The following is a 22776-nucleotide window of genomic DNA, read 5'->3' as shown; positions in this document are numbered from 1 at the left end:
TACTTAATTACCATCATTGTGAACACACGTTTTTAAGTTGACAACCATTTATAAATTAAGTTGCTCCAAATACATTGTAATCAATAGTTTTTTTTCTTAGCTTTTTCATGTTTTTGCCTTTAAAGAAAGAAATGAATTGATTCCACAACAAAAATATTACGCAATTCACTTTTTAATTTGAACTGCAGTTGTTTATTTCAACACATGATGTTTCAATCAGGAGAGAATTCATTTTGTTTGAACATTTATTGACACATGCCGTATGATAAGGTGCATGAACACCTGAAATCATAGCTGACTGCAGGAGAGAGGGGAACCATTTTATAGTTTGGCTGCAGCACGTTGATTGGCTGCTGGAGAATGAGGTGAAATGTAATAGGTTAAAGAGAACGCCTGTGATGAGTTGATTATAAGCAGTTGCGGAGTGAATGTATACACCCAGTCTTCCTGGAAGAACTTGCGCTGAGCTTCATTTAAATCTTGAAAAAAAAGATAAATAACACAAATTGAAATTGCCCCACAAATAATAAATAAACACATTAGCCATATTACCATGGGAAATGGGCACACAGCAAATAAATGCTGCCATCACATCAAAGTTAGAGACCTTTGCATATTTAAAACCAGTGCCAAATATGTAAAATCTGTAAAGTTTTTGTAAAACTACAGTAACAAACTCTCAATGGCCACCAATCTGCAGATCACACACATACATTTTACAAAAGATGTAACAAAGATGTTTACACTGCCGACAGTCATTATTTCAAACAGTATGAACACATTTAACGCAGAATGCTTGATCATTCATTTGTTTCCCTCGACCACGATGGTTGCCATCGTATGGTCAGATCCTGGGGGTGGACCGGTCACTGATGAAGGCGATATTCATGTCGTTTTGAAGCACATTAAATAATAGGTTAGCGCATAAGAGATAATGAATTAGGTAACTGCATACTTTTTAAACTGTCACTCTTAGCTAATTCAGAGCCATTATTACCAGCTGCTAAAGCAACGATGCTATTGTTTTCACCTATTGAGTCTGCATGTGTGTGTCATCATGGCAATGTGGTCCTGAAGACACACAGAGGTGCTTTTGAGTACTTTGCCTAGTGTTTAAATGCATGTGGACAGATTTGGTCAATCACAACCGTGCAAGTTTTAGTGTATCTTCTCATCTTTTTTGCAGGTTCCATACAATATTTGAACTGGTTAAGTGAAGAGCAGAAGCCACTTTTCAAATTGTACACATTCCTTTTCCCATCCCATTGCTGTCAACACCTATCCATGCTGAACGTTGCTAAGATATTATTGATTGGGGTCTGGCCAAAAGTGCAATATGCTTCGAAATGTAACTGACAGAGAGCAGTGCTTTTGTCCTGTGTCCACTGTGCCCGTGGATTTTATTTTATTTCAAGATTTTGAATTAGGCCGCTAAACTCCTTGAAAAGGTCCTCTTCCTTTTCTCCATGGCACACGAAAGGCAGCGGATGCTATAGTTCTCTGCGTACTTCAATTGTATTGAAAAAGGAAAAAAAGAGAAATTACCTAAATTAATATATTCTGAATGGGTGACTGCCAACAACTTGCATTTCAATGACAACTCTAAATAACGATCCTACCTCAAGAAGCATGTCCTTGATCTGCTTCACCGAGATTCATTTTTAATAAAAAGCGATATCACAATAGTAACCAAATTATTTTTACTCGCACAGTAGCCTCTACTACTTTGTACCCTCTCACAGAACTATTCAGTTCAAAGGCTGCTAATTTTGGTCAAACAGCAATTTGCCTATACAGTGCAACTACAAGGCTATTTACTGTATTTGAATGACAAAAGATGACACTCACTTTAAAATGTCCTTTGTATATTTCTATTTGTCTTAACTGTTAGAACTTGTCCAGGCATGTTAAGTGGGAGTGCACTTGAAATCCTCAACTCAAGGTGTAGAACAATTAAGTTATCAAGCCAATTGCATTACTTACTACAACTTGAATTTTGTTTTAAGTCAATTAAAGCAGAAATCAGAGTTCAAATTACACACAATATTAAGTTGATGTAATTACCAACATTATTACGTCAACACAACTTATAAATTGACTTTTGCAACTTAAATTGTTTATCTAAATCAATTTACTCACATTTTTATCTTGCAACCATGCATTTAATTAAGTGGAGGTGAAAGGTCGCCTGAATTTGTTTTTAGAGTGTAGGAACAGGTTAAGGGATGCTTTAACTGGTATTCTTCTGAAAGTGATATGGGCAAAATACTTTCTACTACTAATTTCTTGCAAAGAATATTTGGGGAATTGTTTTGCATATCTGTAATGTCAGAGCATTTTCTCTAAAACCATGAAATCTATAAAGGGAACACAGAACCGTGGGATTTTTTTTTTTAAAACACACCAAACAATCTGAATAATGAGTTTAAAAGCTGCCTGCTAGTAATCTGTTTTAATGAGGTAATATATTCTGCCAAATTATCCACACTGTAAAAAAAAAAAAGTTAGGACAACTCAAAATTTCAAGGCAACAGGTTGCACAAGATTTTTTTGTTTTGAGGCCAACTAACATTTCTAAGTTTCTCTTTTCAATTGAGTCAACTAATTATATTTTGTCGAGACAACTCATTCAAATTTTGTACAACTTCAAGTTTGGAGTTCTGCATACTAAACATTTTAAATAAGTAAAGGTTGTGCTACATTTTTATATTTGGTTTGGAAAATGTATCTTTCATACGTTTAAAAACTTCTAACTTTGAGTTCCACATACAAAGAATTCCATTAAGTGAAAGTTGTGCCAAGTTATTATTTTTGGTCTAGAAAATGTACCTTTCATATATATAGAAACTTCTTATTTTGAGTAATACATACTAACAATTCCATTAAGTTAAAGTTGTGCAAAGTTATTATTTTTGGTCTAGAAAATGTACCTTTCATATGTATAGAAACTTCTTATTCTGAGTACTACATACTAACAATTCCATTAAGTGAAAGTTGTGCAAAGTTAATATTTTTGTTTCAGAAAATGTATCAAACATATACAAACTTCAGATTTGTATTACAAACTTCTGTTATAAAAATACTGTAAAAAACAAAGATTTCCAATGATACTGAATATGTGTAACAACATTGAAAATACACCATCACTAAAAGTCTTCCATAAGGCTAGGGTTCCATAAAAATGTGCAAACCACCCTTTGAATAAGCCTGCTGTCAAAACAATAGCAGCTATGGAATAACAAATGGCAAAGTTATATGCCAAAGTTAGTGTTTAATAACGAAAATGGACAATCTGTAAAACGGCATGTAAACAGCCTTTGATTTCTCCCAACACAACTCTGAGGGACCACACCATTTCCAACTCTTCCACTACTCATATGGCTCTTTATAAAAAAAAAACAGCTGCAAGACAAAAATTGTGGCAGTAACTAGTCCTTGCAATATTACAACAACGAGTATGCAAGCCAGCTTGAGAAAAATGTGAAATAATGTTAGAGAAAAAAGGTGCTTGTGCCCTAAGAGTGAAAACATGTCTTTGGAAATGTAGCAAGATGTTCATGTCACTAGTTAACATTTTATCTGTAAAGATAAAGAACTTGGGTTATGTGGGTTAGTTAGTGGGCTAGTTAGTTGGGTTAGTTTGGTTTTGGGAACTGAATATTCAAGTCACAAACAGCGGTGAAGGCAGGAAAATGAAATGGGGACATCTTGTGAATCCGTTTTTTGAATTTGCCAATGCTCACTTAGATTAAGAGCTTTGTTTTCAAACTCCTGACCCGCTGTGAGCAATTGGTAGAAAGTCCCATGAAGATGTGCTGAACAGTCTCAAAAGTATACTTGTGTTCTTTTGAAAACTCAGTGTTCAGGGCATAGAGTAGACCAAAAAGGTAGACAAATGCAGTTGGGATGTCTGGCAGATCCGAGAGTACAATTGTCTCTTCCAAAACAACAGCAATACTGTGGACCATTTGAGACGGGGTATGTCCACCATCATCTACAAGAACAGTGAGGACTTCCTTCTTGACAACAGCAGTCTGCTTTTCTTCCGGATCAGTGTCCTGCATGTAGAAAGCAGATAAGCAATTATTATTTACCAAATAAGGATATTATATAACTGCAAATAAAACACTGGTTTGATTGCTCAGCAATGACACAATAATTACTGTGAAAATGTTAACTGTTCTGTTGTACAACTAGTTCACTAGTAGTTATGTAGCAGGTCTAGTATTTATCCTGAGAATCGAGCTTCATCTTCAAAACTGTTTTATCTATGATTATAGGGCAACTTAATAACTGCACTTGTATGACATTAAATGTAGACTTATGATTAATGGACAACCATACTGTACACACCAGGCATTTCAGGAAGAGCTTCTGTGCACTGTCACGGACAAATAAGGGCAGACCTTCCAGACACATTCTCATTCGTTGCTGTGCAATGTCAGATGTCTGTAAATCAAAAATTGGATTTATGGTTAAAATGAGTGATTAAAGGGTCATTTCAGAATCTCAGAAGTCAGGATCCATTTGTGATTTATTTAAAATGGCAAGTCTTCTCTGAACAAAAGAACTTTGCAATAGTTGTTCGAACCTGATGGAAGAGAGATTGAATTATTAAACAGGACTTATGTAAACTTTGTTGATGAGGTAAAAGTGAAGTAAGTACCAAAATATGATGCTTTTACAAGATAGGACACCCCTTTTAGATATAAATGGATTTTAACCTTTTTAATAACTTTTACATCTATTCTTGAGTTACGAGAAGTGCATTTTTGAGGCAACAGAAAACTTCACATTTGACATTCAAAATCAAAGATTTTTCCAGTAATTTGTCTCAAAATGTGTCTGGTGAAACGTTCTAATTATGTGATACTGCATTTTGGGTTATAAAAAAGGTGTAAACTGTAGTCATCCAGATTAAAAACAAATAAACGCTTTAAATAATTCATTTTGTTTCTAATGCACCTATATCAAATATAAGTTTCACTCTTCAAATAGAATTACTGAAATTATTCAACTTTTCCACGATATTCTAATTTATTGAGATGCACCTGTTTGTTCTCTTTAAGAATATTGTAAATAATCATTACGACATTAAAGACAAAAGCTACCTGTTCATCAAGAGAATCCAATAGGTTTTCCATCCCTTGTCCGAAGGCTCCTTTCCTGGCTCTATACAGCTTTATCAGTCGAGGACAGTGTTCATCCAAGGCTGCTGTAAGTGTCCCAAACAGGTCCTTGGTAGTGATTCGAAGGAACTCATAGCAAATCTGTGGAACACAAAAATAGCATAAAGACAAAAGCATTAATACAATGAATGACAGTTTGTAGTCCTTTCAGAATTACTGTATAAGCCATTTATATTGATGTTGGCATTTCAGTTTATTTTGTTTGGATTAAGGGTAATGTACTATTTTGAAAAACTGGTACTGTACAACTCAAGAGAATAAAAGTCAAACTAAACTGTAATCTCTGCGTAAGACCACTCCCACAACTCACCTGTGAATAATGGAAATGGCCACTACAATTACTTTATATTGTTAGTCACTGTATCTTAAAAAAAAACTTAATCCATTTAGAATTCGCATGTGTAATTTGAAAAGTTTTGCCAAAAAGACCTTAAACATTTGTTGTCCTAATACTACTGTTAACTATCACTTACACATCAGCACTCTGAATAATTCACTGGATGACACTAAAAAGCACTAAAACAGACAATAAATAATATTTCAAAGGAAATCTGTCTTGCCTTTTCTTGAAGAAAGAGAGCAGGCCATCTCTCCTGGATCTCCATCACCATCGCTTGAACCTCAACAACTTCCTTTCTTCTTAGGGAGAATGTGAGGTCCATCTTGCTTCGTATGAGGTCCATGTCTTTGCTTCTCTTCTTCATTTCAGTCACCAGTATACCTCTGTGCTCCTCAAGTGAATCATCGTTGTAATTGTCTGGATGATCAGGCACATGATTCACTTCCCCTCTTTTGGCTTTGGTCAAAGTAAATCCACCATCAGCATCCTCATCCCTTCCCCTTTTACGGTTCACGCTGACCTCATTACATCCCGCCTGCCGCAGCTTAGAGCAGTAATTACCAAGTTTGAACTTGATGCTCGTTGTCAACCCTTGATGTCCTGTTCCACTACCGGGCTCTTTAAGGCAAGGATATTTTCTGACGAGCTCAGAAGAAACTGTCTCTATCTGATATTTATCAGGGTACGCTTTCAAAGCAAACATTGCTTGTGCGAGCTTGTCTAAAATGTCCATTTTCATGTCCCTTGTAAAACTAAGAGCTTTTCCTGTTTTTTCAAAGGTCTCATTGCCCTGACGGAGCTTTAACTCTACGTCATATGCAAAAGACGGGATGGGAAATGGAGAAGGCCATTCCGAGACGCTCCGCAGAGCAGTCAAAATAATTGAAGATGAGCTGTGCGAAGAGGCTGAGGAACTGAGACTTGCTGTATCGAGCGAAGAGATGGAGGATGCTTGCGATGTCGTTGGTGATCCGGCTTCATGCCAACAGATATGCAGGACGGCTCTTTCGGCAGGCAATTCTGCAATGTTCATTAAGTTGCAAAGTCCATTGTCGAACTGTGGATCTTCATACTGTATGGAGAAATCACCTTTGAGTCCAAGTTTTTCCCGTAGTTGAGTTTGCAGATCCTCGACAGATTCAGGGACCTCTGTCAGCTGAACTTTCTGGATTAGTGTTGGATGTATGATAACACGCAGCAATAAAGCCTCTGAAGACAAAAAAAGAAACCCCAAGTTGTGAATGGGCTAGCAACTTAGCTACCATGATAAACAGAGCGCAACGTTACAACAGCACTAAGTTGATACACATGTTCAGAAGTCTCCACACACACACACACACACACACACACACACACACACACACACACACACACACACACACACACACACACACACACACACACACACACACACACACACACACACACACACACACACACACACACACACACACACACACACACACACACACACACACACACACACACACACACACACACACACACACACATCCAATATAAACAATGATTATCCACATCCATATTACATACCATCACTTTCATTGTAGCAGGCACGACCTCGGGTCACCATCAACTTTCCTCCTACTGGGTATACAGTCAGTGGATGGTAATCGTTCAAATCCTCTGGATCCAGGATCTCTGCATCAGTGTAGTCGCTCTCAATAACTTCGTAAGACCTGTAGTGTTCCATGTACCAAGAGGAGAGCTTCTTAGTTGCAAAGGACACGTTCTCAAAGGTGACCACAATGTACTGTATTTTGTAGAAATCTGGCAGACCACTGCATTGCCCAGCAGAAACAATCATTCCCGCAACATATTGGGTCCCATACAGATGAACATCTTTGGCAAGGGACACAGTGTCTTGTTGTGGTCTTGTGGATACTTTTTTTTTTATCTCCACCCTTAGTTTTTCCTCCAATGAGGATATGTTCACCTTGTCAACACTGCCAATGTACAGTTTTGGTTTGAACAGGTTTTTGCCATCAAGATAATACGCCATCATGTGTTGATGTTTAGAGGAGAGTGTAAGAAGCACATTTTTGAAGTTGAAAACATCATGCACCACTTTCTTGAAGAAGCTATGCTTGGCCTCAAATCGCATACTCCACAAGTCCACTAAAGGTCCAAAGCAACGTATGAGGTGAACATAATGCTCAATAAAGTGATGTTTTGGCAGAAACTTAAAGTCAGGAAATGTATCAAGTAGCAGCTTACGATGTTCAGATATTTTACTCTCCAGGTAACACAGTATTTCCTCTGATATTGTGTTAGTGACAATGATTTCCACAATTTCTTTAAGGTCCATCAATATTTCCCACGAGGGCTCCTGTTCTGGAATACGGCTCCCAATGAGAAGTGGTAGTAATCTTAATAGACTCCAGTTTTCATGTCCATTGCCACTGATTCTTCGACTTCCAAAGCTTGCCTTTGTAATTTGGTGTGGCTTGTTGACTTTATCAGAATATTTATATGGTAACGCTTTAATGCGGCTATTCAGTCCATCGAGTGTAATGAATCCTTTTTTAATCAAGTTTTTGAGACACAAACATAACTCTACTGGGATAACACCTTCAAAAAAGTCATGTAAAATGTCAGGTGGAAACCCAGTAACTGGATGGAAATAGGTCAAATGGTTACTTAGCACACATGCTTGTTTAACACCATTCACACTTTTATCACTATATTTAAGCTCTTCCACAAAGGCGTTGTGCTGTTCTACTCTTCTTAATTGACAATCCCTTGCCTCAGTAGTGGCTATTTTGTTTCGGTTAAGACAACAAAATCTGCAGAAATATTCAACATTGAAAGATTCATGAAAGCCTGCTAGGCTGTGGGCCCCGAGATTATCTGCACAGACACAAAACACTGTTCCCTTTACAAACGTATCAAGAACTTCAACATACACCCCATTCCTCTCTAAAGAATGTATATCTTTGATCAGCGGATAAATAAATGCATCATAACCAAATAGTTTAACATCCACACTTTTTCCAAGAAGAGCCAGTTGAATCAAGGGTAGAGTGGAGCGGAACTTTGCTGGTAAATTGAGCACAACCCAGTAGACGGCGGTGATCTTACGAATTGTTCTGTTAATGTCTTGAACAACACAATCATCTATTTCAATACTATGTTTAGTTAAAACCTCTTTGATAGTTTGAAAGGACTGATATTTAGAGAAGTGCAGAATATCATTAAGTTTGTCAACAATTTTCTGTAACGCACTTTTAGAAACATGCAATAGGCCTACACTTTGCATGCACAGAAAAAGCGATGCAATTTTATGTTCAAGAGTCTCTGTTTCTATATACTCTTCTGTGCCATTCTCACTTGAATCTTGACTTGCACAGCTGTGTGATGCCTCAACTTCAACATTTAATGGCTGGTCAATATCTTGAGCTTCAAATGCCTCATTTTCAGAATGCAGTTTTAAACACGTCCTTATTTTGTCTGTGTTCCTGTGCTCTCTGCAACGATGTGAACCAAAGGTTTTACATTTGTTCGTTTTATACACAGCTGAGGAAGGGGGACTTCACAGTCTGTTGTTTTTTAAATGATTTCCAAGATGAGTGAAAAACGTCTTTTGAGTACACTTTTCTCTGGAGTCACATAGCTCACAAAAAAAGGTGCAGGTGTCTTGCCTTGATGCAGTCTTGCAGTGGGATCTGGTGAGGTGTGACCTCAATGCCCCATAGGTTCTGAAGTTGCAGACAGTCGGTGTAGGCACAGGGACAGGCTCAGTTTTTTGCTGCAATACATAGATATACACAAACTGTGTATGATATATATGGTGGGTCTGCAACCTTTACTATCACAAGAGCCCCATATCAGCCCCATTTCCACAAAAAATAAATATCTGTAGCCGCAGAACACATTTGATAACACAAATCATGAACTAAAGATATAGTTGGTGTATTTACAGTCTACAAAAACTACAGCTTGTTGCATTTATTTAAGAATGGCATTAAAATGAAACCGTTGTTTATTGCTATTTTGTTATAACGGAATAAAACACTAAACTTAGGAGAAAAAATACTGTGGCATGTGTAGCTAGTCCTAACATCTATTCTCATTCCTCCTCTTTGTGGAATGTAAATAAAATACAAAGTAGCTGACATATACCTGCAGCCTAATATGGTAAAAAAGCATAACAAAAATATAAGCCAGTTTATGTTTATTTAAGTCTTTAAATAGTTTTCCTGTGCCATCATGATCTCTTTTTTTTCAGAGAGACAACTGTTAATATTATCAATAACAAGACATGTCACTCTAAGGAGCTGTTACACCTTGTATCTTATTTGTTTTTAAACACACTTTATAGCCGAAATAACCTTGCTGTAGCAACGGCAGATATCAAATCAAGATGAATTTGGTTTTTCCACAACCTGGCATGAGGGATATAAAATGGGTCCAAAATGATGCTGCCAAAGGGGTTGAAAACATTCATATAGTTGAATATTCCCGGCAGTGAAATGCACTATGGATGGGAATTTGAAGGGATATTTATCTTCGATCCGAAAAAAAAAAGATTAATCGAATTGACGTATCTTTTATAAAATTAAAATCAATAAAAAAACGACCCATATGAGCCGACATAACGTTGACCTATAATGGCTCGTTCTTAAAGGCAACTTAAATGGATGTGTTGTATAGGATAGATTATTACAAAGGTAGAGAGATCACAATATGTAACAGGAAGCAGCTATTTTAAGAAAATAGGCATGTCTACATGCCCAGGCGAGAGGCTGGTGCGGAGGTGATTTACAATAATGGCGCATTTCCACTACAGCCCGGTTTAAGCGTGCCAGGCGGCCCGTTTTTGGTTGCGTTTCCACTTGGCGTAGCACCGGCTAGCCGTAACAGTTTTTCTGGCCCCATAACATTGAGGTTCTTAGCGGGCAAACAACCAGGCTGAGTCGGGCTGAGTATGCTAAACTAGAGAGCGAATCGCTGGCAAGGGGGCTACAACTACAAAAAAATGAACATATTTGACAGTGATTTAATTGTAATACACGTTTCAAAATGATGCCGAAGTAACAACATACTGACACCTGTTAGTGAAAACCATGAATTAATGCTTTGACCAGTCTGCAGACAGACGGCAGGAGAAAAACCTTTTAAAATTCGTGTTGTCTAAATGGAGATTGGCTAAGCTAACGCTAATATGCACCATCGTATATTTTTCAAGCTAAAAGCCGACCATGTGGCAGACAACACACGTCCATGTTAGCATACTTTTGCAAATCAGCCGAACCTCAGCGTCGCAAAGGTTTTCCCTTCTGGAGCTCCGTTAGCGCGCCAGTCGCCACCTGAACCGGGGATTGTAGTTGTTCATATAGGCCGCTTCAACACACTCCGTCGTCTCGTCTCCGTCGGTCTGCTGCATTCACGGGGACAGAGAAATGACTGTTACCACCTATCAGACATGTCGATCTATGAAGCTGTAACACGTTTAACCTTAAATGTTGTTTAACATTTCAAATTAACATTTCAAATAATATCGTTGGAGCTACGGTGAAAACATGCTTGCTGATATCGTGCTCTTAAACGGTTGATTCCCTCGCACACATTACATTCTAGTTGATCCTTAACTCACGGTAATCCTCCCTTAATTATGCAGTCCGTCTTTTACCATATATTCTGGCCATAAAACAGTTTAACGTTCTGTTTCCTCCCTCACTCCAGGCTCGACCTGACAGACCCGCATGCATGGATGTATAATAGGAACCCGCATGTCCTCAATTCTGGCCGACGGACGGTTTGCCAGAATATTGCTAAAACCCCCTTTCATAGTTATATTTTTCTGCCACTGATATTCATCTTATATGGGCTAAGCTAACAGCCGACCACGTTTCTGGCTACACTTGTCCATCGTAACATACCTTAGAAGTCTAGGGCCAGACACGATAAACGTTTCTAAAACATTTTTCCTCTTTCAGAGAAGCGTTAGCTAGCTAATGTTAAACTCGGCTAATATACCACAAACAAAAATCTAGTGCCACATTAACTGATAATTCACTAACAATCCACTAAATAATTCGCAATCAATTAATGTTACACTTTAAATTAGTCATTTTCTATATTCATAATTTCAATACAACATTCAAACAAAGTGCTCACCTTGAGGATGATCAGTCCCGTTGAGAACAGCAGAGTGCCACTGCCGAACATGTAAAGGCGAAATACTGTAGAAAACCCCCTGCAGATTTCTGTTGGAGACCCGGTTCTTAGCTCGAAGCATACACAAAGAGCTTCGTTTGAACTCTAACCTTGGATTTTTAAGTGTTGCCAACTGAATTTATTAAATGACACACACTTTAAACAAGCAACATAATAAAGATAGTCGAGAGAACTACTTTAATGTAGTAAGCAACTCAATTCAATATTTTTTGTTCACCTTACAAACAAATTATTTTCAGGCCAACAATTTTAAGTTTGCGTTTTTACAGTGAAACGTAAAAACTCTACAATAAGTACTCCAATGAAGTGTATGTTTTTGCGTGCCCCCTTAATTCTGCTTTGTACACAGAGGGCTTGGCATCGGCCCTTTGTAACAGACACAGATAGGAAATGTTTTATTTCCTGAGCTCATGTGGCGAGCAGGTAGTAATTGGTGTGTGTGTTAATCCTGGGATAACAAGTGTTTTCCAAGGAGAGTCAATGATCGTCTTACAAGGTCAGTTTAGCCTGTACGCTGCATGCATAATGGAGAATGCAAAAGGCTAATAGGATCATAATCACATCACACACTGGCCCAGACACACACACACACACACACACACACACACACACACACACACACACACACACACAGCACACACACACATACACACACACACACACACACACACACACACACGCGCTTATGTTTCAAACACTGAAAAAACTGAAACGTTGAACACATTTCACATAACTGTATTAGGTTAGTTGAAAGCAATAATATTAAGTTGAACCTAATATTTTGAAACTAAAAACGAATAGTATTGCTTTCAACTAACCTAGTACAGTTATGTGAAATCTGTTGACATAATACATTTAAATAAAGTCAAAGTTTCAGTTTTTTCAGTGTAGTCATCCCCTAAATTAAGGTGGGAAATGGTGCAGTTTGATCTTTAACTGCCATCTTCCCTCTCTGGAAGGCTTTTCCATTGAACCATGCACCCTGCACTCTAACCGTCCCTACACCATCATCTTAGCGGGGGACCCTTCCTCTTCCCCTCCAACCAATGGGATTACAGCTGGGAGGTGGCCACGGAAGCGACCACGCACCGTGACCCGTCCGTTTTTACGACTTCATTATTTTCCCTGCCTGCCACGCTCGTTTTCATTTGCCAGAGCGGGGGCATAATGACTGTACTATAAAAACGCTGCTTTAACGTATGCATACTGTTCTCATTTGGTCCGGCCCTCAACCCTTCAGCTAGCATATGGCAGGTAATCAGGTCTGCAATCAGGGCTGCACGTTACACAGGGCCCCGCTTTCAGCACAGGGGCTATTACCCATCTGTCTCATGACACACACACACGCTCATGCTAATACACATGTGTATTCATGCACACAAAAATGCACAAGTAGATATACTTGTACACTAATTTGTTCTCCGCACACATGCAAATGCATACACACACATTCTTAAGCACATACACAAAGCATATACATATTGAAGATATATATATATACTGTATAAGAGACTCACTTAATGACACTTTTGTATGAAATGCTGAGTATGTAGAAGTCCTGCGGCTTACATTATGTTAAAAAAAAAGCTTTGAGACTTTACAGCTGTATGTGACAAAGTGTCTTATTTAACAAAGCCAGTCATATTACAACCAAACCCCCTTTGCCCCTCACCTCTGTACACCCTGGAATGATCATGTTACACACATCAAGGCCCATACATTCTCAATAACTTAAGCATATGGTTCCATCATTAAGTAAGAAGAACATGCAAGGCCTGTGAAATAAATCTGCCTCGGTACCCTAATGGTACGGTCGGTATGACCAACTGTATTTTTGTAAGATATATTTTTTATCATCTTGAGACTTGATAATTTACAACTCTAAGCATAGTTTTTTATTTGTTTTACAGCGCACGTTGGCCTTCTGTTTTTTTAATGGATTTATGAAGATTTCTGAGGATGAGCCACGTTTGAATGTTTGATAAAGGGGATATCTGCTAACAAGTGCAAATAAAGCTCCACATGTACATGCAAGAATGAATAATTTCTTTAAAAAAAGTGACCCCTGCCAAAGAGACCAACAGAGTTCCAATCCAAATACAAGATAATTCCACCTGGTCCAAAGTGTGTAAAACCCAGACAGACACAACTAAAATGAGAAAACACCAATAAATTATCTATCGCAGTCAAATAAAGTTAAGCTGTAATTTTTTGTGTACTTCACACTGCTCCATCTACCCCCAAAGATGCCATGAAGTGCTGAAGTGCCTCAATTGTAGTCCTTTGTTTACTTCCGTGGCATTATGACATCACTTAGTAACACTTGCACTTCTATTGGCCAGCACTCCAAAACATTGTACGTGATAGACTAAGCGGTGGGACATCTCTAAGTGGTTGACCAATCAAAACAGAGCAGGGCAGCTAACAAATCAGAGCCGACTGGGCTCTGGTTTCAGACAGAGGGTGAAAAGAGGTGCTGCAGCACAGGCAGTATGAGAGAAATAAAGAGCTTTTTGAACATTAAAGCATGGAGACATGTCACAGTAGAGGCACACACTACCAATATGAACCTGAAAATTAGCATAATAAAATAAATGTTGTTCCACTTTGATGTCTACACTTGATCAATGTTGATATTGATCCACTTGGTTTTAGATTATAAACACAAACACTTTTTTACCTAGCCCAACTTTGGTCTTGTCGGAGATAAACGCTAATTGATGATGATGCGATCCAAAACATCATAGGTCAATATATAGAATAATTCATGGTTCCACTTTTGGCACATGATCAACAGTGGAGATATTGCAGGGGATAGACACGTTATGCATGTGGGCGGTATGTAAAATATATGGGTGACGATGATGGACCTAATGGGACTGACGTTCTGCTGATCATTCCAAAGGTCATGGAAAGAAAGGAGGCCATGAACAAGTTTTCTTTTGGCAGGCGGGAATGTAACTTCCAAAACTCCAGCCAAAGACAAAAGAGGCATTTCAAGTCAGCGTAAAGTACTACGGAGGCAATTCTGAGGGCGGCCAAGACAAAAGATAAAACATTGTCAGTAAATACAGCGGTGATGACAGGACGAACCCAATCTGGCAACAGGGATGGAAACCATTACTTCCAACCGGACTGGAGCTTTGAAGATTGGAGGAATCTTGTGGCGGGATATCCACCCCCCAACCAGACACCCCAGCAGAATCCACCAGTGCTCTCTCTTTTGTACAGATGTCCAGCCAAATAGTGTGTGTGCTTTTGTGCGGGACCCATCTTTACCCCGTGTGCACACAAATCCACAATGTACACACACATTCTCTACGTCGGCTCCCATGTTTCATCCTCTCTGCTCCCCGTGTTGTGTTTGTCGAGCTCTCAGGCCCAAATCCATTATTACCTCCTGAAATGACAACTCATTTCCACAAATGTAATCCCTTCCCTTGCCGGCGTGCGGCTGTAAAGTAAACACAGTGCTCTCTCTAGAAAGCACAAAGCAAGGAGGGTAGGGATGCACTACTACAAATTTGCAAAGAGGACTCAGATTGGTGAACGCCAGACCCGAGGAGCGAAGATGATAAAGACTGAGAGCATTAGAAAATATTTATTCCAAAGCGCCACAGTCTGTAGAGATGTATATATATATATATATATATATATATATATATACACACAGTATAGTACACATACTATGTCTTCTGGGAAGAGGAGATAGTGCCATACAAACTGAACTGTGCAAAAGTTTTTCCAGTGCCTATCTTAACAAGGAATGGCACAAACCAAGCCAATTCCAGTTGGTAGATTTAACATAATGTTTAAACATGTTTTTAATTAAAAGTAAATTGTATAATGACTAACCTTATGTTGTGTGGTTTTATTATGCTGGGTTAGGGTTATGTTTTCTTGGTTCCTAAAACCGTAAAGATAACCATTCCTTTTCCTTGCCAGCTTCCATTATCGAGGTGTGATAATGAAAATAATCATTCTAATTGAAAGAAGTCTTTATGATTAATGCTATTATCAATGAATATGTCAATACATCGTTTTTTTAAATAATCTATTTATCTCTTACACTACAAAAGGTTAGAACCAGTACAAAAATGACCATCAGGTGTACCTGAGCCTATGGTTGATTTATTAATCTGATCAATTTGAGAAACCGGAATCAGACAATGCCTGGCATTTTTCTTAATTATGGAGAGGGGTTTCTACTGTAGAACAATTTGTGTAAGGGTTAGTAGGTGAGTGGTGGAAGAGTTTGTGAGCAATAATAGAAGGGTAATGGGCCAATGCCTCTTCCTTTACACAATTTAAACACAATTACACCAGAAAAAAATTTTCAACCGAATTTAGGACGGAAGCTGATTATTGGGCAAAAATGGCACCCCGCATGTTAACCCACTTTCTGTTTCGGTTTGCGAGAAAAAACAAAACAATCCATGCACTGTTTCGATGTGTGTTTACCAGCTTTTCTGTGAATTGTCCCTGCTTAACCATTCCTGATTGTAAGCAAACATTGGGACGCGCCTGTAACTTGATCATGTCTTTAGAAATGCTCAAATGTAGCTTCAGGAACGCAAACATTGGAGACGTGAGTTCTTGACATGATGTTAGTGCTTTATGTAAAGCATGGATAAGTTAACATTTAGGCTTTGAGTATAGATGAAAAATAGTTTGCCATAAAATACTACAGAATTACACAGCTATTAAGATTAAACATATTTTTGTGGTTATTTCACAAATATATTAACTGAACGTGGTTGGTAAAACCTTGCTGCTGAAACTCAAAGGTTAAGTATCATGCATTAATACACATCCACAAACACACAATTAGAAAAATCTCTGTCCTCCTTGACATGCAACCACAGAGATAAACAACAATACATTTTTTTTTAAAAAGCTCCTCCATCAGCCTGCCCACCAGTCCATCCCTCACCCTCAGCCACATCATATGTGACTGCTTTAATCGCAGGCCAATCACTGCCGGGTCACAATTAATAAAAGCCACAGCAGCCGCAAATAAACAAGTCCAAATTGCTGCCTTAATCGAATGATGCAAACATCGGTGAGTTACAAAAGTTCACTGCTGCCACTGACAATTTCCTAATTGTATTCACTCATTCATGGCAATTTTATTAACATGGAGCGGATGTCTTCTGCCCTTCCACTGTCACAGCACCAGGGATCTAATTTCATTATTTTCCACAAGATTTGCTTGACTACTGCCGCCATGCTAGTGGCGCGCCATGGCCAGATGTTTATGCTATTTAAATGAGGAAGCAAAGCCTGTTGGGTAAACATAATTAAAGAAAGTTGAAGCTTTCTTTTTTTCTTCTTCTTACTTTCCCCCCTCTCTTGCCCTCTCTTTGTGTACCTAGCTCTTCTCCTATGAGCCGCACTATCTTTGTTTCTTAACTTTACTTCATTAGACAAATTTCAATTAACATCGGAGCCACATGTTTCTCTGAGCGGGAGCACGAGGCCTGCATGGAGGGCTGGGTACGCAGAGAAGTGTGACTCGGTGGACACAGGAAGCACAGATGCTTTAGTCTCTCTCAACATGTGAGTATGAGCTAAAGAAAGTACTGGAATGTGTTGCAAGTCCATCTCCTGAAAGCATGTTTGTGTCATCATTCACAGCTCCATCCTACCTGTGCGGCTGATGAATCCAAACACTATTGACCCTGTGGCCTCGTCGTCGCGTGTGTTTATTAAAATCATCATCCATCTCAAGCAGCCCAATCACACAGCCATTACTGTCCACGCCTGTCGCATGCTAAATAAGAGCAGAGTAACAGAGAGAGAGAGATGAAGGGTAAATTAAATCACTCATGTCACAGTGCTAATAGGCCAGCTTCGCTCTCCGTGTAATTCCAGGGGCAGAAGCTGCAACAAAAAAAAACTTGAAAAAAAAACTAGAGCAAGAACAATCTATTAGGGCCGATATCACAGACAGACTGTTACAATAGGTCATTACAAGATTATGTAAACCAAGAGGGCGCATTTCCATGCAGTGGTCATTTACATGTGATTATGGCAGTGATTATACAGTAGGCGCCTCAGAGGTGTCAAGCTAGACACAGACACCTTGAATTAGGTTATGTTAGGGGGACTTGATCTTCAGAGTAAACTCACTACAGCTTCTGTTTGGTCGGATTCATTCGTAGATGCCCTCATTTAGCGGGATGATTTGAGGGACGCCTCGCTCGTAAACCGCGAGAAGCAGAAGCATCCATTTACTCCCTTTGATAGAAAACACCTCATTCTAAGCGCCCCATCCAGCCTGCTTGATGGCTGAAATGCTTCGTGCGGCTGCAGCCATACAGGCACTTTTTAAGTATGCAGCGCGAGGCACATTCGATACCCTTTAGTGCACACGAACTGAGTAGCTGTCAAAAATACAACAGGCATCTCAAGTAATTATGCAGATTTATGCAAAACATTAACAAGAAGAATTAAAGGCACAAATGAGGTGGCTACACTTGAATTGTTAAGATTATGAATAATTACCATGAATCTTTTTGCTCTTAATATAACTTGTTTTTGATAAACAAAGCCTTAATTATCGGAATACTTTGGAGGATTCCGGTGACCTTCATTAATCTTAGACAACAAGTCTCCGGTGAGACTTGAGATGAGCACATGCACTCTCGTGCGCTCGTTCACGCCCACACACAAACACACACACACACACACACACACACACACACACACACACACACACACACACACACACACACACACACACACACACACACACACACACACACACACACACACACACACACACACACACACACACACACACACACACACACACACACACACACACACACACACACACACACACACACACCGTGTAAGGTAAACACGCACGCATGGCAGCGCATATGCTAACTAGCCACTTCAGCCCGCAGCGAGGAGACAGACAGGTACGTCTCCTAGTTAAGCCAAGAGAGCTCCTCAAACTCCCCGGTGTGTCCAGGTACGCTAAGCCAGGAGGACAGATGCATGCAAGCACGCTCACACACACTCACACACACACACACACACACACACACACACACACACACACACACACACACACACACACACACACACACACACACACACACACACACACACACACACACACACACACACACAGCAGGTGACTCGGATGCTCCTTTGAGAATTGGCAGCACCAAGTTCTTCACTAATTACAATTACAGCTCACTTCCCTCCCCTTTCCACTTTCCTCCAACTTTGGACATGAATATTCCAGTGGAGCCATCGTGCATTGGACACGCTGCTCAATATGTCCCATAATTAAAAGCATGATGTGCGAGATAAAAATACTAAGGGAGCGCAGACTGTGCTCAGAGCAGGCTGGGAAGAAAAATTAAATTCAGCAAAAAAAACAGCACAGTCTAATGAAACAGAAGAGCCTAATCTGTCCTGTTTTTACCGTCTGCACAGAGGGCTGGAAGAAGTACTAGATAGTAAGATATTTTACTTAAGGAAAAGCAGCGAATCTAGTGTTGAAATCATTGTACATCATTCAAAATTGAACTCAAGTGCTAAAGTATTCAGAATATACTTGAAGTACCAACATTACAGGGGATTGTGACTGGTGGTATGGTCTATTTCGGAATCATATATATTTAATTATTAGATTATATTTATTGATGCATCAATTGTTGTGTTCATTCACTTTTTGCATCTGGTAAAAGTGGGTACTTTAAATAACTTTATATACTGCTGATAAGCTTAACCTTGAATAACTAACCCTAATCGCCTAAATCTGCAGCGTAGCTAGCTAAAGCTGCAAAAATAAATGTTATGGAACACTACAAAATGTAGTTGGGTAAAAGTAAAACATAATGCGGAAATACTCAGTTGAAGAACGAGTACCTCAGATTTCTACTGAAGTAAATTCCAGTACTGATTGCACAACTCCCCATTTTCCCTTTTTAGTCTTATTTGGTATTAAAAATCCCTAAAATACATTTAACAGTGAGTGTATTTTGTTAGCAAATAATGTTTCAAATCAATAACCTTTTGTGTCAGTCAGATATGTGTTATAGCCAGTATTGGCAAGGTTGTGTACATTACTATGTAAATGTTATGCATGATAACTAATACTATCATAATTAAGTTTGATAATTTGTATCTGTGTTGATCGTAGTTCACCGTCTCGACTTTGCACCCTGGGATGATAAAACAATAAGGTCCGGTCCCATGAGTCCTGTCAATCAAATTTGCTGTTTGTTTGTGTTGAGCTGTCCTGTTGTTTTTATTTTTGTTTTGTTCATTTTCCAAATGATACTTTTCCTCATTTCTGTTGAGAGCATTGCTCGAGAGTCCTTGACAATATATTATCCAGCAAACTCACTTCTGATTACCCAAATACTCAGAATACATTTTTTTATCAACATCTTAAAAATAGAGGAAGCTATTTACTTATTTTGTGTTGCAGCTAATAGAGACTAACCTGCCAAAGTAAAAACTGTTCCTTTAAAGAGGTGAGAGATTTTAAACAAGAGTCAATGGTATCAGAACATCTTCTGAATAAAGTTAATGACCTTACTGTTCCGTTAGCGAGGTAAGCTAACAAGCAAAGATAACAAGCTAAAGATTTAGCTATAAATGAACGAGAGCTCTATTTTTCTTCTTTAAAAAACATTTTATTATTCATAAAATGTTCTGTGAATATAATAATAAAATGACAGGGGTAAGTAAACAGAACAGTATAGCTAATGTAGAGAAAAGCTCCAGCAGATATTGCGATTGTGCTAATGGTTAGCTCGCTAGCAACCTCAGATCAATGTTAGCCGTTCAAGTAGATTTCACCTAGCTTCTGGTATCGCAGACAAGTGAATATCATTTTACAGCGTAACTTCATTTACTTTCAATAGGTAACTATGTATTAAACAGGACCATTGTTGTTTTATTGGTCTTATACTTGATAAGGACTGTTGCTTTTTGTCTGTTATGGGCACTAATTGTGAAAAGTATTTTACATGTATTATTGTGTAACCAGAAAACTAAATGTCGTCTAACCGTGTTCAAAAATGAGATTATAACTGAGAACGTCAAGAAAAATATGTTCTTTTATTTCAGTTTTTTTTCTTTTTGTGTTTTCTCAGGACAGGGGAGGCTAACTTGGTCCGTTTCTGTCTTTGGTTGAGCACAGTTAAGAAACACTTTAAGCTCCATGTTGATGACGTCTGAACTTGAAGCATTGTAATGGTGAAGGTTCAACCTCATTACAATTCTTTAATGTTAGAAATGTTTATGTAGTCAATCCACAGTAGGTCTATGCTTCTTATTATTATGATGAGCGAAGGATTTCTCGAGGACAAAATTGCAGTACAAAGATCCTTTTGAAACAATGATTAAATGTCATACTTAGAGATTGTTTCCCTCTTAATGATAATCAAATGGAAGTCACAGTTTTAGAGCTTTCTATTTACCACCACATCACTGACAATTAACTTAGAATCTTTTCCAAGGATGTTTGACGAGATGACAGCTAGACCTGCGTTTCCCAAATAACAACAGTAACTCAGGCCTGCTCTATTGATCATGAAAACACAGCATTTGTCATCTGGAGGAGAACAAAACAAGCCAATATAGCTTTCAAATGCTTTACTGCCCTCGAGAAAAACATCAATGTGGGAATATTGGCCCGGTTTACATAGAAGGCAAAAAGAGCAAAAGCAGAAAGGGGGAGAAAAGATGGCCGCCGATAAGCTGTTAGTCAAGAGAGCCAGATTTACCGTTTCTATTTCTACATTTTCCCTCTGCGGATCGATGGAGGAGTCAGTTCATTTTCTCCCACATCAATACTGTTGAGCCCGGTACAGTTCGCTCCCGTCCAACTGCCTTTCATCCCGGCCACACTGGAGCTTTATGTTAGCGTTAGCCCAGCGCTCGAGGTGTCGGCTGCCCTCGGCACAGGATCAGCTCAGCCTCACCTTTCCATGCTGTAACCTCACCCCCGAGGAGAAACGGAAAGAGGAAGCGAAAAATGAATAAATAGCTGACCTCTTATGAGTGGTTCGGGGCGATGTCTACCTCTCTTTTGTAGAACTTTCGTGGACCTTTTCCCACTTCTTGCTTGGCGGCAGGATGCTAAATGTTGGCCGGATACTGCACTTCCTGCCCTGACTGTAGAGGTGTCTCGCGCTGGGAGTATGTCTTTCTGAATGCCTTGGGAGATGCGAGGCGCTTTAGCCAGCAACTTTGAGCAGTCCTTCCCCCCCCCTCCACCATCACCACCAAACCCTGGCCGAAACCTTAGAAGCAGGGAGAGGAAGCTGAAGAAGAACTGTCCTGAATATCAGCGCTCAAGGGCAACCCCAACCTCCATCCCAGCACCAAGACCTCACCTCCGGGGTGGTGGTCGAGGCGGTCGTGGAGTCTGGTGGTGGAGAAGAAGAGGGGGGTGTGGGGGGGGGGGGGACTTGGCACATCTTTGAGAGTGTAGTCCAAGGTGCTCAAAAGGGAAATCATGCCCCAGGACAGGAGCATACACTCTGTTCACATGACTCTTGTTTGAAGCTCCTTCTTTTTTCTTTTTTTCCTTTTTTTTCTAAGGAAACCGGGCAGCTTGTACAATCAATGTGTGATAAGTTTGAAGTCTATCTTAGGACCAAATCCTATCATTTCAAATGAATCCGTTTTCTTGGATAAAGGAAATGGACACAATAAATAAAGCCTCTGCACACTCGTTTAAATTTAGTCAAAGGTTTAATTAGTTTTTTTTGCCCTGTCATTTAAATATAAAAACTACAGATCTTTTTTTATTGAATATGTTTTTTAATACATTTTTTGATCAAATAAATTACGCAACCATTCTGAATCTCCACATGTTCTGATACATATAAATATGTTTCAAGAATTTTCTACACTAACAAACCAAAATAAATCAAGTTGTTGCAAAAGAATAATACAGTTAATTATATGTTTTGAAATGCCTGATTGGATCAATAATTAAAAGAATTTTGAACTAAATGTATCAAAGATGATTACATCTAGAGTATATATATATTTATATCTTCTTACGTG

The 22776-nt window shown here is 39.0% G+C and overlaps 1 protein-coding gene across 15 annotated transcripts; it reads right to left on the bottom strand.

The window, feature by feature from the left end:
• Positions 1-3041: 3041 nt before the first annotated feature.
• LOC307043789 (uncharacterized protein) lies at positions 3042-22167 on the bottom strand. 15 transcript variants are annotated; one of them, XM_079688608.1, is made up of 8 exons: positions 21486-22163; positions 17376-17500; positions 10783-10927; positions 7081-7226; positions 5750-6738; positions 5112-5270; positions 4354-4449; positions 3042-4058 (listed from the first exon to the last, which is right to left on the bottom strand). In XM_079688608.1, exons 4-8 carry the CDS (start codon positions 7118-7120, stop codon positions 3744-3746), a joined length of 1599 nt encoding a protein of 532 aa, XP_079544734.1. In that variant the 5' UTR covers positions 7121-7226; positions 10783-10927; positions 17376-17500; positions 21486-22163; the 3' UTR covers positions 3042-3743. The 15 variants fall into 15 exon arrangements, with proteins under 15 accessions (XP_079544734.1, XP_079544731.1, XP_079544733.1 ...); XM_079688605.1 differs by lacking the exon at positions 17376-17500 and adding an exon at positions 9189-9295; XM_079688607.1 differs by lacking the exon at positions 17376-17500 and adding an exon at positions 9189-9295 and having other exon boundaries at positions 10802-10927.
• Positions 22168-22776: the final 609 nt, after the last annotated feature.

The sequence above is a fragment of the Notothenia rossii genome, assembly GCF_949606895.1.
Source record: "Notothenia rossii genome assembly, chromosome: 6".
Lineage (NCBI taxonomy): Eukaryota > Metazoa > Chordata > Actinopteri > Perciformes > Nototheniidae > Notothenia > Notothenia rossii.
This window is presented reverse-complemented; position numbering and strand designations above follow the sequence as displayed.